The sequence below is a fragment of the Mytilus trossulus genome, chromosome 7, assembly GCF_036588685.1.
Source record: "Mytilus trossulus isolate FHL-02 chromosome 7, PNRI_Mtr1.1.1.hap1, whole genome shotgun sequence".
Taxonomy (NCBI): Eukaryota; Metazoa; Mollusca; class Bivalvia; order Mytilida; family Mytilidae; genus Mytilus; species Mytilus trossulus.
The window spans coordinates 69230570-69248528 of record NC_086379.1 but is presented as its reverse complement, the minus strand read 5'-3'; the positions used below and the strand labels follow the sequence as shown (position 1 = coordinate 69248528).

General features: G+C 31.0%; 1 protein-coding gene across 1 annotated transcript; it reads right to left on the bottom strand.

Annotated features, from left to right (window-relative positions):
* Positions 1-359: 359 nt before the first annotated feature.
* Positions 360-17505, bottom strand: LOC134725686 (transmembrane 9 superfamily member 3-like). The gene is made up of 16 exons (XM_063589706.1): positions 17279-17505; positions 14894-15089; positions 14184-14306; positions 13421-13581; positions 11492-11569; positions 10984-11115; positions 10264-10430; positions 9921-10015; positions 7505-7635; positions 6825-6964; positions 6301-6369; positions 5711-5857; positions 4970-5053; positions 3940-4016; positions 2493-2735; positions 360-1464 (listed from the first exon to the last, which is right to left on the bottom strand). Exons 1-15 carry the CDS (start codon positions 17357-17359, stop codon positions 2668-2670), a joined length of 1749 nt encoding a protein of 582 aa, XP_063445776.1. The 5' UTR covers positions 17360-17505; the 3' UTR covers positions 360-1464; positions 2493-2667.
* Positions 17506-17959: the final 454 nt, after the last annotated feature.

Here is a 17959-nt window from a genome sequence, read left to right as displayed (position 1 = left end):
ATTTGCATTATTTAGTTAAAAGCAAACTCTATTTTCACTATGTTAACACTGTGTCATAAAACCTCGCACTACCTACCATTCAATATAATATTTTGTAGATGTAAATCAGTGATATGAACAAATCTCACATTCAACAATCAGTCAGTCATAACAATCAACAATCAAATTAAAATGATATTGTGACAAACAAACAAAAAGATTTGATTTAACCCACAGAAGCACAATTAATACATATCTGACACCAAAACAATATCTATAACATATTACTGGAATGTTAATGATGATTCAAGGGGAGTAATTCAGTAAATGAAATATTGTTATATTTATAGATAAACAACTACAGCAAATGATACGTGGCATTATCAGGGGAAAGTCCCATTACTTCAGAGAAAATCAGAACATCATCAAACTAAAGAATGGGCTTTATTTCCAACAAGTCAAGACCCTTAATTTGAAAAATGATGCAAGTAAAGAGACTTTCTTGCATTCTTTTTTATAATGAAGGTCCCTCAAGTCTTTTTAAACAACAAATAAGATATTTTTTAAGATTGTAACATAAATGTCCGATGTATTTTACAAAGTATGTATGTACAGACAGAAGTATACCATAATACACCCTGCCAATACGCAAAATCAACATATAATATGAAAAAACATATCACTACAGTATAAATTATAAGTATTAAAAATGTCACATTACAAATTTGTTTTTAACAAGATACAATCACAACTTTAAATTATTTTCTCAGTAACAATGAATGCTGTAACAATTAAAGTATCAATCATTCTGGATTTAAAAAAGCAACATGATTTTATACTCACTATGAAACCTCACTACACATGAAACACCATAATAAATTATACATTTTATGAATTTATTTTATAAAAATTCCAAACATCCTTTCAAAACATTCAGATATAGAAAAAAAAATAATCCTCTTTCAATAAACTGTACAACAAATAGAATGTAAGCACATTTTATCAGCAATACATTGTAATGATGTGATATGAACAAACAAAGTTTGAATTTTACTTTTTAATCCATGTTTTTTTTTACTAATAAGGACTAGAATAGATCTTCCATCACTTTGTACTACTACTCAATAAACTTCTAACATCTCAATATATATTTTTTTAATTATAAAGAAAGCATTAAATGACTTTTAAATAACCTGGGGAAATCCTTTTTCTAAAAGCCTTTCTCAAAAATTAAAATTACATTTTTTAGAAGATTTAACTTCAATTTTCATAATTTAAATTAACTTTATTGTAATGTTGCTCTCTTTCAATCAATGTTAAAACAGTGTTAAATGCTAGGGACCAAAACTGATATTCAGATCTTCAAATTGAGATGTTTCAATGCTTTACGGTCATAATTCTACCATATCTACTTATTTTCAAATTTAATTAAGCACCCTGTACTATTTTAGTGTCATGACTGTTTGATATGGTGCTGTTGTAGTACAGTGAAACTTCTCAAAACCGGCCGCCCGTCGGACCACGGGATTCGGCCGGTTTTCAGGGGTGGCCGGTTTAATGAATTTGAAATTAACAAGAGTTACTTCCCTTCAATATAAGAGTTACTTCCCTTCAATATAAGAGTTACTTCCCTTCAATATGTGTGCATTTGTTTTTTTTACCATGTATTGTACCTCAATCATAAAGTTTGTTTTGTTGTGTAAATTTAGCTTTGTATTCTAAATTGATTATGAAATAAATATTAAAACATCATTTGTATCTTTATTATTTTTTATTTTGCAGGAATAACAAATAAAATGCAACTATATAACAAAACAATTTTAATATCAATATTTGATATCATTGAAATTTACAGCTCCACTCATCGGTACCATACGATGTTCATATAAGACTTCAGTAGCAATGCATACACATTTAGACATCACCCCTCAATCTATCATCATATCCAATAACATAACCATTAAATAAACTATAAAGGATTAAAAAAATTCAATAAAAATCCCGACGATAACGAATTACGTTTTAAATGCAAAAGTCAAAGTGAGTGATTAATTTTAATAATTTGCCCATTTTTTTTTTTTTTGAATGATGAAATAAAGTAGCCAAGCTAAAACATTTAATGATAATTAACTTTCATCATTGATTAGCGTGGGTGAAGATCAAAATCTCTCAACCGATAATTTATTCGGGTATTGATTTGACATTGACAGGTGAACACTACTCAGTGGCCATGCAGGTGTCTAATTGACCGGATTAACTTGTTTGTTTATATACAGTATTATATATGGACTAATGATTACAAATGAGAAGGCCGGTTTTATGAGGTGATATTTTATTGATTTTGATTACACAAATACACAAATAACGGCCGGTATCCGGTTTAAAGGGGTGGCCGGTTTTATAAGGTTACCTGACCGTTTATTTACATACACGCCGGCCGGGACTTGCGGTTTTGGCCGGTATGAAGGGAGAACCGGTATTAAGAGGGACCGGTTTAGAGAAGTTTCACTGTAATACATAAATAACATAAATAAGACCTTCTGGACCAGCACTTTCTGTTATCCCATCACATGGTATATATATATAGTCCCACACATCACAGCCAGTATGCCTTTTCAGCTGTAGCATATATCTAATTATTACTTAGTCTATATGCATTCTCAGCTGTAGCATATATCTAATTATTACTTAGTCTATTTTCACAGTGGAATAGATTTTCCTCACAAATACACTTGTTCCTATGTACCCAAACGTGCCTGAATAATAAAAATGTACAAGTATTTAAAAATTATGCCATTAGAATTTAATAACTGGCAAGAGCTCAAACTAGTTTATTAAATAAAACATATGTACAAAATATTTTTTGCAGCTGGGAAGAGTTGACACATGGTTCCTCATGTTTAAAATAAAAACCACAATTTTTATACATGTGCATGTCAAACAAATTTCGTTGTAGAAGGGTCTAAAAACAGCACAAACAACATTTTCCAAATTACCAAAAAAGTGAAAAAATATATTAAAACAAAACGCATTTGACTAACAGGTCCAACAACTGATGTTCTTTAACCCTGCTGACTGCCATTGGCAATTGCCAAATAAAATTGATCACAAGATGTAACAAAATGGATCTTAATATAAATTTAATACTAAACAGAAAAAAATGTTGTTAACTTGTGGCCACGATGTTGTGCCACAAACATTCGGTGTCAATATTTCTTTAGAACACCATATCAAGATTTCGACAATAAATGTCTCTTCAGTGATGTTAGGGATCGAAACGGCATTTGGGAGGCCATATAAAAAGTACCCTCAATTTTAGATCAACTCTTGAATTTTAAAAGTCAATATAGGATGAACGGATCATATAAACAGGAGGGAAAATATGATACATGCCCTAACAAAAAATATAAACGAGTCTAAATTGAAAACGACGTTCAAACCTATGATTGCGTTGGATAAAAACCACAATTTTTATACATGTGCATGTCAAACAAATTTTGTTGTAGAAGGGTCTAAAAACAGCACAAACAACATTTTCCAAAATACCAAAAAAAAGAAAAAATATATTTAAACAAAACGCATTTGACTAACAGGTCCAACAACTGATGTTCTTTAACCCTGCTGACTGCCATTGGCGATTGCCAAATAAAATTGATCACAAGATGTAACAAAATGGATCTTAATATAAATTTAAAACTAAACAGAAAAAAAAATTGTGAACTTGTGGCCACGATGTTGTGCCACAAACATTCGGTGTCAATATTTCTTTAGTACACCATATCCGGATTTCGACAAGAAATGTCTCTTCAGTGATGTTAGGGATCGAAACGGTATTTGGAAGGCCATATAAAAAGTACCCTCAATTTTAGATCAACTCTTGAATTTTAAGAGTCAATATTGGATGAACGGATCATAGAATAATAAATATATATATAAATATATAAATAAATAGAAACTTACCACACATAATGCCTAAGGCCATACTAAATAGGGCCATATATCCAAAATAAAAGGTTGTTTGAAACAAGCCATACATTCTAAAAAAAAAATACACAAAACAATAAATAAGAAGTTATAATCATGCTCATCTAGTTCATTTTGGTCAGCATTTATACCAAATCTTCCTTACAAAGTAAAATCAAATAATCATTTCACTTGTGTAATGACATTATTTGTGTCAGGACTTCCATGGGATGGATAACTCATATAATTTGTCAACCTTTTTCAAAGATTTTAACTTTTTAACTAACATTTATGAGTAAATGTACAACAGAAAACTTTCTGAATTTGGCTGTATTATTTGACTGTATATGAATATTTTCCAGTATTAAATATTATTGGAGTTTCATGAAAATCAACATCACAACTTGAATGTAAGTGTTGTCTAATCTCCCTTTACAGTAATTACTAATCACAGAGAAAATACAATGATTTGATATTAAACATATTTTATTCATTAAGATATGAAAGGGATTGAGCAACAAGCACAACCTTCAAAAGCTCTCTCGATATCACAAAATACCAAAGATAATCTGCTTTTATAAAAATTATGAAGTACAGAAAACTTGGTTAATCTCTCTTCACATTAATTACTTAGCATATAGATAGTATCCCTTTACATTTATAACCAAGCACAAAGAATGAAGAGAATGGAAAACTTGAAAAAGAATGTCTGCTAGAATAGTCCCTAAAACTTGATGTGCGTCTTGGTAGAAAAAAAAATATAAGACAAATTAATACTTGCAACATAATAATTTCCAAAAGCTAAGAATTGAAATGTCACTTACCGAACACTAATCAATGAAAATAAATAGAATCACTGTCAAATGAACATGTTAATCTAGTTTACCAAAATATCAACGACTACATCTTAGTTCAATTCCTCTTTCACTTCTTTGTTTTTTAACCAAACTTTATAACAAACATCTATATACATATAGTTTTCCATTCTCAATATTCTACAAGGACAAAATCGCTTTACTTTACTTACTTTGTTTTAAAGAAAAAGTAATAAAAGGAATAGAGATACACATATCCTGCTGTTGATGCTGCAGCAAGGAAACTTGTCCACTGCCTGAAAAATAATAACTAAACTGTAAATAAACATAGTTTAGTATAGTGTAGCACAATTTGTGTTCCTTGTATGATTTTGTTAAGAAAAAATCCTTCTTTTCAAAAAACAGATCTACACATATTTAAAATCAATGCTTTTTTTTTATACTTGCACAATTATGCAGTCTTGTATATTTTACCAATAAAATTCTTTATAAATGACTTCATATCTGATATTTCTTGTTTTGTTTAATATTTTGTTTTTGTTTTAGTTTTTAGACGTGCAGTATAACACCTATTTCATCATTATACTTCTTTTATAGTCAATTCTTCATAATCAAATAAAGTTTCTGTATTGTTTTAAACCAATATTGGGACATTGTATCTAATGAAATGTACCATATCTTACGTTATTTTGATTATTGGCTTTTATATTAAGATTTTGCATGTTATTTTTTTCTCTACAGATAAACAGATATACAAATTTGTGGTTGTAACAGAACAATTAATGAAAATCGTATGCCCCTAAACGTTATATAAGTAAAAATCATTAAAAAAAAAACTTGAGAAGCTTCCTCCATCATGTTCTATTATGTTTTTCAGGTATATAGACCCATATCAACCATTTATGCCCTGCCCCTTCATGAACATATAAAACTACTATTATATAATCACTGACCATCTATAATCTTCAGCATTTAGTAAGAAATAGGTACAAACAATTGTAACACACACAGTAACCACCATTAGAATCAGGAAGACCAGCAACATAAAACCATATACATAATATATCTTGTAGGCCCAGAATGATGTAAAAATAAAGTACCTGAAAATATACATAATATATCTTGTAGGCCCAGAATGATGTAAAAATAAAGTACCTGAAAATATACATAATATATCTTGTAGGCCCAGAATGATGTAAAAATAAAGTACCTGAAAATATACAGAATATATCTTGTAGGGCCAGAATGATTTTAAAATAAAGTACCTGAAAATATACATAATATATCTTGAAGGCCCAGACTGATGTGAAAATAAAGTACCTGAAAATATACATAATATATCTTGTAGGCCCAGAATGATGTTAAAATAAAGTACCTGAAATTATACATATCTTGCTATACATTTGTGAATTAATGTGTTGTTGAGTCACTCTTTATTATTTTTCTATATTTGAATCCTTGGCTTATTAGCTTTTGAAAAGATCAGTACATGATACTGAGTATAATCAACAGACTTTACTAGTAGTTCGGTTAGATCACTTACATTTCAATGAAAATTGAGCCAAATGGTAAAATTCCTCCTAATACAGTAATCACAGTTGGCTCCATGAACCTGAAATAAAATCACAGCATATATTAGCATGAAATCCCTAATGCTTAAATCAGAATGCAATTTTTCAAGGCTCCATGATGCAGAAATAAAGTCACAGCTCATGTTATCATAAACCCCTATTTCTAAAATTGTGAACTAGGATTTTTAAGGCTGCATGAACCAGAAATTAAATCACAACTTACGCTGTAATACAGGAATCACTGATTCTAAAATCATGAACTAATACATCTAAATTACTTATAATAACAAAGTTCTTAATACATGGTTAATAACTTTCATCTTACAATTTTCAATAAAAAAATTATTGATTCAAGTACAAATCTAGAAAAGAAGACAGCAATGGACTTAGCCAAGCATTTTGTTCAGTTTTTAATGGCAAAATTCTTTAGATAATAAAAGCAGATTTTGAATGCATTGGACATTTTGTTGACGTAGTAAATTAATTATATTCTTACCACTTCTTTTCAGGAATAGGTCTTGGTACAGCATTAATCCTACAAGGATAATTAGGCTGGCCTGCCAAATTTCTCCCTAGAACTGTGCCCACTAATGTCAATGGTAATATCACAAATATACATATACATGTTACAGCAACCTACAACAAATATTTCACACATCAGTGATTGTCATAAATATCTACTTACATATAATATTAACCTAATACATTTTAAAACCAACATCTATCTACCTATACCTATCAAATAATAACATAAAAATTTTATTTTTTTTAACCATATCCTGTAATACTGGTGAATTGTCTCCCTTTGTGCAATTTTTCCATAATTTTAGGGAATGGCTGACTTGGCTTAAAAACCAAATTGCTACAAAGATTCCATTCATATGTTGCATATTCATTGTAACATGATTTTTTTTGTTTACACCTGTACAGATTATGCAAATATGCCCAAAAAAAACATTGTTCACACTAACGTTGGTACCAAAATTCAACAAATATTAGTATCACAAGTAATAAAGTATTCAAATTATACTGGTTTCTTGCTTGTCACCTATATGTTGTTATTACTACTAGTGAATTTTAATACCAAACAACAGATAACATTTATTTAAACAACCTTGCAAAGTGGGTACAGAATTTTTTCTTAAACATGTACAACATACATTACAAGATACTTACCATTGTACCAAAAGGTATGGCTCTTGAAGCATGATAATATATGGCTATAAAATTGATAAAGAATGCTGTTCCACAAACACAAGCTGGCAACAAGGAGGCACTTAATAGCATCTGTCTTATCCATACTTTCCCTTAGAACATAAAGAATAAATATTCCAACACTACTGTTTTGTTTAAACTGATATAGTAGCAGAAATAAGAAGTGATTCAAGATTAATTTGTAAGCTCTGTTCAAACTTCAGTTCACAAGTAGTGCATGGTATTTTATAATTGAGTAATTTTTCCTTCATTTTTATTGAAATCAGCAGTTCTGCAAATTCAACCAGGTGCTCCGCAGGGCGTAGCTTTATACGACCGCAGAGGTTGAACCCTGAACGGTTGGGGCAAGTATGGACACAACATTCAAGCTGGATTCCGCTCTAAATTTGGATTGTGATTAAATAGTTGACACAGCATAGGTTTCTGACACAGAATGAATGTATTCAAATGAACTTAAAATTTTTGTTTTCTCTTAGAGCAATTCACTATGCTGTTGAATATTAATCCTCTCAAAAAAATGTTTGAAGAAATTTTCTTTTTATTTATGAAATTTCAAATGAGAAAATTTTAACCCAATTTTTTATTCACATCCCCCTTTCCCTTATTCCAAAACTAATTTCAATTAAAATATTCTAATGGAGTTTGCAACAATTACTACTCATTTAAATACATAATGTAAAAAAACTGCTTGTTATCACTGAATGGTAAAGATTATTTAAATTTATCAGTTGGTAGTAAAAAGTGAATATACATTGTATATTGTATATAACAAAGATTTAAGTTGATTCTGGACAAAGAAAGATAACTCCAATTAAAAAAAATTCTTGCAGATATTTCTTGCTTACTATACTGGACAAAGAAAGATAACTCTTAATTAAAAAAAAATTTGCTAATTAGATATTTCTTGCCATTGCACAATACTGTGCAATTGAAAAGACTTGCTATTGAACAATACTTATTATAATAATTTTAGATCCTGATTTGGACCAACTTGAAAACTGGGCCCATAATCAAAAATCTAAGTACATGTTTAGATTCAGCATATCAAAGAGGCCCAAGAATTTATTTTTTGTTAAAATCAAACTTAGTTTAATTTTGGACCCTTTGCACTTTAATTTAGACCAATTTTAAAACTGGACCAAAAATTAAGAATCTACATACACAGTTAGATTTGGCATATCAAAGAACCCCAATTATTCAATTTTTGATGAAATCAAACAATGTTTAATTTTGGACCCCGATTTGGGCCAACTTGAAAACTGGGCCAATAATCAAAAATCTAAGTACATTTTTAGATTTAGCATATCAAAGAACCCCAAGGTTTCAATTTTTGTTAAAATCAAACTAAGTTTAATTTTGGACCCTTTGGACCTTAATGTAGACCAATTTGAAAAAGGGACCAAAAATTAAGAATCTACATACACAGTTAGATTCGGCATATTAAAGAACCCCAATTATTCAATTTTGATGAAATTAAACAAAGTTTAATTTTGGACCCTTTGGGCCCCTTTTTCCTTAACTGTTGGGACCAAAACTTCCAAAATCAATACCAACCTTCCTTTTATAGTCATAAACCTTGTGTTTAAATTTCATAGATTTCTATTCACTTATACTAACGCTATGGTGCGAAAACCAAGAAAAATGCTTATTTGGGTCCCTTTTTGGCCCCTAATTCCTAAACTGTTGGGACCGAAACTCCCAAAATCAATACCAACCTTCCTTTTGTGGTCATAAAAATTGTGTTTAAATTTCATTGATTTCTATTTACTTTAACTAAAGTTATTGTGCGAAAACCAAGAATAATGCTTATTTGGGCCCTTTTTTGGCCCCTAATTCCTAAACTGTTGAAAATAAAACTCCCAAAATCAATCCCAACCTTTATTTTGTGGTTATAAACCTTGTGTCAAAATTTCATAGATTTCTAATAACTTAAACTAAAGTTATAGTGCGAAAACCAAGAAAATGCTTATTTGGGCCCTTTTTGGCCCCTAATTCCTAAAATGTTGGGACCAAAACTCCCAAAATCAATACCAGCCTTCTTTTTATGGTCATAAACCTTGTGTTAAAATTTCATAGATTTCTATTCACTTTTACTAAAGTTAGAGTGCGAAAACTAAAAGTATTCGGACGACGACGACGACGATGCCAACGTGATAGCAATATACGACGAAAATTTTTTCAAAATTTGCGGTCGTATAAAAAGGCAATTATAAAATCTCTGTAATTGTACTTGAAAGAATATATTATTTTATCAAAAGTAGTATTGCTGATTACTGTAAAACTAGAGATCTGCATAATTTTTTTTATTTTTGCACAGACAATTTAACCAATTACAGTTCCTGTCAAGGGGTTGCTTCCCTTTGTTTAAATTATTTACCTCCCATCTTAGCATACAGACTACCACCAAAGTATCCGTTCACTGGTGAGGTTGCAGCATACACAAATATGGCAGTACTTAATAAAGAACCTCTCCTGTAATCAAATAAAGAATTTACTTATAATTGGTTTTATTTATATCTGACATTGCAGAGAATAGGAAAAATGTCCTCAAAACTACATGTATTTATTCTTTCTTTATACATACAGAAGAATGATGTCAATAAAAAAATAAAAATTAAATATTGTATTCAAATTCATATTATATAAAATCAAATTGAAGACACCATTCAAAAGAATCCCAATCAACTGCTAAGATTATCAGTGTTTATAAACCTACTTACTCTGTATATAAATCTCCAAGTATGGCAAATATGATGACACAAAGGGAGACAACTGCAATATGATAACCAGAGCCAACAAGTGCTGAGAATAACATGGATGATGATGTTGGTCTGAATACATCTCCATGTACCTGTTTCCAACCATACTCATCTCCTAAGTCCTTCTCCTACAATTAAAGGTAATAAAAAAATTCAGTTGAAATAAAAAACTAGCAGTAGGAATTTAGGGACGACATTCATCAAAAGTTCAATGTAGGATAAAAAACTTAATTCACATAGAGTTTTTTTGCTGACCCCCCTACCCCCCTTCTTAACTTAATTTGGGAAAAATAGATTTACCTATATGGATATATGTAAAATCTATTTTGGATTAACAAAACTTGAAGCAATATATTCAGGCTTCTATGAGTATAAATATGTTTCATATTCTTAAGAGTACCATGCATCAAAAAAAATTAAGTACATTGAATTTTTTTTTACATGTTTGATTTACAAAAAAGTTGTAATGTTACATTTTTGTGATGCCGTGAAATGAAATTTTGGAATTTAATTTCCTCATGACATTCCCGTCACATTTTAGAGGAGTTTGAAGTGTTCTTTAAACTGTGCTGAAATTTTTTTAATTTCTAGTTTTCTGTTTTATAATTTGAAACGGAATCTTATGAAGATTGTAAGAAAATATAAAATACAAATGAAAAAGAACATAGTATTGACACTAACCATGTCGTCTAGGTCATCTTCTTTGCTATATCTGGCGTAATCTTTCCTCAATGTCCTCATTAAGATCATGCTCACAAGACCAACCAAGAATATAACCATCATAAACGAATTAAAAATACTGAACCAGTGAATCTGAAATAATAGAGATTATACTTAATCCCAAAAATTTATCTTCAATATAATGTACAACCATATTGATGGTTGACTGGTATTTACTATTGACAAGTATTATATTTTTACACCAATACTGAAATTGTCTTCTACACAAAAATCTAATAATCATAACTATAAGCTTGACAACTCTTACTGTTTCAAATCCAATAACAACATTTACAGTTAATTATTTTGAATATATCAGACACCTACCAGGAATTAAGCATTTACTTCCCTTGTTTGCCTTACTGATTTGTTGAAAATTCTCAAGCACTACAGAAGTCCATAAGTTAATCTAAAGACTTTTTTTAGTTCATATCTCATGAATAAGTGTTGTTTTTGAAATTAAATTTACCCTATGTTGGAAAAAGTTTGGATCCAAATATTTATCAAATCTCTTCTCATATTTGATGGTTGATGGCGACCATTTCACCTGAAAAAGGAAATAAATACAAACATCATCATCAAAAGGATCAATAATTGTATATGAATGTCAAATGTCAACAGAATATATCATTTTTCTTCTGCTAAGCCTCTAAAGTATCAAATAATTGTTGAACCTTTCCTTTTGGTCAGAAATAAACAAATATTTCATCAAGGAAATTCCAGTCATAGATTCTAATAAATATCCTCTTGCTATTAAATACAACTTTTATTAAGTCTGATCAAGTTTTTTCGTAGGTGAAACATTTCAAGTGAGGAACTATGCAGGCGTCATTATGGAGTAAAGGGGGTGGCATCAAAAGGCGTCATTATGGAGGAAAGGGTTAACCATAAAAAACTTTGGAGCACATTTATTGCAAGCTATTTCAACTTTTAAATAATGTAAACATGTACTCTATTTCATTTGTTTTTTGCCCTTTTTAAACTTCTTTAAGGTGAATCGTATTTTATTTTCAGTCAAAATAAAATATATGATCGTCTCTGCCAGCGACAGCAGTCTTATTTGACTACAATTCCAATTTCCATTGGATGATCCACTCAATTTTTTAATTTAGCTAAATGCACATATAAAGTGCAGAACTTGTCAAGACTATTTAAAATAATACATGTTATAAACATGCATAGGCAAATTACCCGATGGCTATATACCTTGAGAAAATTTTGTTAATTACAAAATAAAATAAAATTCCAATATCAACCCTTTATATAATCTACAGGCCTGTAGCCAGAAATTTCCAAGGGGGGGTTTCGTTGGACTCACAAACTTGACTTTAACCCTTTCAACGCTACACAAAAAATTAGAAAAATGGTTGCTGCTGCTGCATTTTTTGTGTGTTCATTCATTAGAACAGTATATTCCATTTCAGACTGCTGTATCTTTTTTATTATAAAAGATACAGAGAAAGTTATTGCATGAAAAATGCTCAGGAGAGTATGAACTGTAATGTTAGGCAGTTATTTCAGTAAAATTTTTATCAGGTTACCTGCATTTTCAGGTAATTAACAGGTAAAAGGTGTAATTTATTACATTTGTGTTGAATTTTGAATAAAAACTACATTTAGTCTTCATCTATTTTGTTGTTTTATCTGCCATATAATAAAGAAGACATCAATTGCTCGATTTCGTAGCGCATTGCACCATACACAACGGATTATGTAATCGTGGCACAAATCAGTGGCTCCGTTCTCAAAATTTTCAGTCAACCTCCGTTTTCCCCCCTTTTTCTACGTCTCGTAATGATCGATCAAATCATATTTCCCACACGAATTGAATGTATTAAACACGTTGAAGTAACAAGAAACCAATTAACTAATCCTCGTTGTAAGTTTCCCCATAGAAATACTGAAATATTTCCATATTTACAGCTTCGTTTCTGATTTCCGCCATTTGCATTTGTCAAAATATTTGTTTTTATTTTCCTTCAATTATCCTTCTACTGCATGATTTTACAATAAAAATTGCCGGGATTTCAAGCGCAAATGAGACCTTGTATATCCTCGATTCATACAAGGAAAAATTAGAGAGGACCCGAATGAAAACCGAATGGTTTAAGAGTCCTTACGAAAAATCCGTTGTCATCGCGGCATATGCCGCGAATAGCAGTGGCGGACGGCGTATGTCATCGCGGCATATGCCGTGTATAGCGTTGAAAGGGTTAACAGTCACAATTTGAACACAACATTGACTTTATCAGTGTTTATTTGTTTTCAAGGGGGAACCCCCCTGGCTACGAGTATGATCTAATAGTCTATATTAGTGTTACATAAGCCCTATAACTGAATGATAATTTGTTGTGAATCTTCTTCCTCCCTAAGGAAGCATTATTTGTGTTTCTCTTACCTCATATTTGAATGCTATAACTGCACCAGGTTCTAGTTTGACCTTTTCCTCACTGGTCAGGTTAACGTCCACAATCTGCTTGTCATTGTAACCAATATCAAACTTCTTTGTGGTCCAGAGATAATAGCCATCACCTTTTTCATCTATCTCACCCACAATACCTGTAGAAACATTTATAAAGTTATAAAAGCCTTCTGTCATCAGTCTATTAGGATTCACTGTTTTATATTATACAAACACTAATTACTAATTTGTCGTTTCAGAACCTAATGCATTCTGGGTAATATTTTCAAAAGTGAACACCTAATTGTGATTGGTTAAAAACGTTTAAAACAATTAAAATTCAACAAATGTTGTGACGTTATTTTCTTTTAAGGATATGTTAACCATGCATTAACAGGGTTATATGGAATAATTAACTCCACAATTCATGCAATTTGTCATGTATTTACAGGGATTGAAAAAATGTTAAGTGATAAAATGTTTAAAAATACAAGCATTTCTCCAAAAATTAACTATAGGGGAATGAAGCTTTGAATTGTGCTTCAAATGGGTAGCTGGTGAATAAAAGGGAAATGTTCTTAGGTAAGAATTAATGATTCATGGAGAATCTTTAACAGTTTTCAGACTTTATGACTAAATAAATTCCCCCTCAAAGAAGTCAACAAGACATGAGAGCATTCTAAGGATTATTGATAATTTGATTATATGTGTTTTAATATTTAAGATATAAATACATCCTGTATTATAACAGTATACTTACCCCATATAGGTAAATCATCAATGTACATCTGGTACCAGTAATGATTCTTGACAGCATATACAAAGGCTTGATACTTCTCTTCAGTCAATGTTACTTCACAATACTTAACTCTATTCACATCACCTGAAATTAAAAGTTTACATTATTGCTTTTACCTCAATACCCAGCTGACATGCAGCCTTCGCGCTGAGTGGCAGCCCAGCAGCCCCAGGCTTGTAAAATTGCTCTCGGGCCTGTAAAAATCGTATCTACAGGCCAACAGAATCTAACTAAAATAAATTTAAAATTGAGCTCCGGGCCTGTAGATTTAACAGTTCGTCGTGAAGACTGGACATGTGGATTCCATTTTAACATACACGTACTTGCAATGTATTCATTTGATAGTAAGGTTAATTGAACAACTTGTTCACTCTGAATCAAACACAATGAGCGCATGCTCAGAAAACAAAATATATACATGTAATCCATTCCAAAGAGTGACTAATCACACACAAAATTATTTTACACGTCACATGTAAGAAACATGACATTGACAGGGCCATGCTGTTCAAGAAAAGAAATATCATGGATTTTTTCCTTAGCCCAACTTTGTTTGCTAAATTGGACTTAAATAATAAACTAGTATTTCAGCCAGTCATACCAGTAGCGGACATCTCTGAGATGACCCTAAGGGGCAGCCATACAACTTTTCTGTTTAATCTAATATATACCTTTGTAGTCGATGTCCAGTCCACTGAATTCCAGTTCTGTACCTTGTAAAGCTTCACCCAGTGTTTCATGGTAGTGACCAATACTCTCCTTGTTACCAGCACAAAATGGTAAAGAGAAATATGAGTACGTCTCTTGTCGATTGTGGTATGGGCCAACTGTATTCATCCATAATACAACCTCTTCACTTTCATCATACTGAAAAATACATAAATCAATCAATTTTAAGACATACATTGTACACAACAAGTCAATATTATATATCATTGAAAAATGTTTAATGAAACAAATTATAGATGCTAGTAAGACATGTAAGATACAGGATTTAGGAAAAAAGTGCAACCTGAACCTAGGTTGCAATAATGAACGTTTCAAAAAAAAATAATGTTTAGCACAGTGGTCCGCAAATTGTCAAAAAATGTCATAAGGATCAAAAAGTTACTTTCCCCCAGCCAGTTTTGTTTGGTTTATGAAAATTCATTATACATTAAGCCCCTTGCACAACATTGCATAAAATATGTAAAACGCAAATGGACATACTAGACTCATAAGATGAGTGTTAGTTACTATCTGTATTAATGACACTTATATTTGCTAGACAGGCCTTCTTTTGTTGTACAGTTGTAGTCTGAAGTATTTAATGACATTTCATATCGCTCCCCTTTATATATTATTTTACTGGTACAAAAATGCAGATACCTACGATACTCATAGCTCCTCTTGAAAGCTCTGAGGGTACAGTGGTAATCTTTTTTTCTATTTTTACTCCATAACAGTATAATTGGAGATGTGTCACTAACATTTTAAGTACAATTTCAAATAAAGATACCAATAGAAAGCTCAAAGGAAGGCGAAGGCCTTAATGAGAACATGGCAACTCCCCTGGAACAGATAAAATTGAGTGATATCTGAAGATTGACCTCTACTCGAATCCGGTTCTGTTCGCACCCTCTCAGGTTCTCCCCCTACATGTTGCGCCAAATTTTTATTGGTTTTGTGTTCAATAACTTTGTAATCAAGTTTTGGCAAGTGTATTCCTATAAGTATATTTGTTGTCACTGTCTCATTATAAAGTGAGACAGCATTATTTTTTGTGTTGAATAAATCTTATTTAAGTTTTGGATAGTGTATTATTAATAAAAAAAATAACAATCCTTTCTAAATAAAGTGGGATTCTGTCAACGTTTTACTTTGTGTTGAATAACTCTTTAATCATGTTTTGGTTAGTTTATCGTTATAACTTTGTTCCAATCATTGACTTGTTTCATAATAAAGTGAGATTATTTTTTTTTGTGTGTTGAATAAATTTTATCATGTTTTGGTTATAATAGTGTATTGCTATATTTTATTGTTTCATTGTTTCAGATCAAAGGGACCAAGCTGTTAAAAACAATTATCTTTTGTGTATTTCATTTAAAATCTTCAATATTTTACTCATACCAAGCTAAATAAATACATTCAGTATTTAAACCTAAGCAATTTAAAACAACAATCCGAATTTTCCACTAGACCACTTTTGAATTCATCCGTCACCGAAAAAACTCATTAATTAGATGCACCTTTGTGACATCATTTACCAGATAGAGGTGCTCGCCTGTATCCCTGCACTATAAACGTTCATCAAGGGTCTAAGTGATCGTATTTCTGCAGTATAAACTAGAAATAATATTTGTTCCGTAGGTAACTAATCACTATTCCCTAATGACAGCAGTGCAGATTGTCAATTATGAGAGTTTGATTTGTCGAATTATTCGTGCAATATAACTTTATAGTTTTTCAACGGTTCAACCACTCGCTCAACATTGAAAAGGAAGTCATGATGCACCTAAACGCAAAGTTTTCAACGAAAATGCATTGGACTCGAAAAGTTGTCTAGTATTCAACTGGAATTTGAACTAAAATTGGACGTGCATGTAGAGTGCGTACAGACCTTGGGTGTGAATGTGTGAGATGCGAACATGTAGGGTGCAAAAGAGTATTTGGCGCAAACAGACCCTAATACCCCTCCACTCCAGTCACTTTGACCAACCGAGCACCCAGAGTACCGGTTTGATAACATCTATATTGGAGTGTCCAGTAAAAGCCAACCAATGAGAAAAAGATATCACAGGGTGAGCATAATGTGAACAGACAGTGACAGACTTGAATGTACTGCAACATTCAAATTTAAATGCGACAGTCGTCGTCAGAAATTATTATGTTTGATTCAATGATTGTTTTTACACATAATCGTTTTTCTATTCAAATTTCTTATACTGACTAGCTCAGTGTAATTCGTTTTAAACAGGATTAACAATTTCGTATAATATTCAATGTTGTTTGGCATTTTATCTTGTTTTTGTGTAAACGTCAACAAACCAAGTTTGACAGATTTGGGGTTATCTTACCATATGATTATGTTCATCCCCTATGACTCCATTAAAACAATTAAGAGAAATCAGGAGCAGTGAAATGATCCTCTTTAACATATTGATGTTTAACTTTTATCACGATGGCCTTTAATTACGAAGATATTCTTGGATTAAAAGCCGGTATCGACTGCTTATCGCTTAAAATGGCGGCCACCATAGCCACGTCAAATCAGGGGAAACTACTTCCTGATTTTTGTCGCGTTTCAAGAGAGATTGCGATTCCGTCACATACCATTTACTTCCTTGACAGACGATTTTTTTTAATAATAAAAATAATAATAATTTATTTAGAATGATAATAATAATAATAAAAATATTTATAAAAAATTGCACTTTTTCACCAAAGAGAAATAATTTGGAGCTTTTTCGATGATATAAACATTTTAAAAATCATCTAGGACCAAAACCTAGATTTCATTTTTTGGATAATTTTGGTACCATATCATAAAATAAAAACTAATAGTGTAAGAAAAAAATTTGTAATAAAAAATAAATAAAAAAAAGTTGCTGATTTTTTTTTACCCTCGAGCCTTAGACCTTAAATGTTTGTTCAGTTCTGTCTTCTCTTTTTTTTTATTAGTTTATCCTGATTATTTTTACAAGTAACTCATCCAGCCTTTTTTTTTTTTTAACTCAAAACTAGTTGTGTCTTTTTTT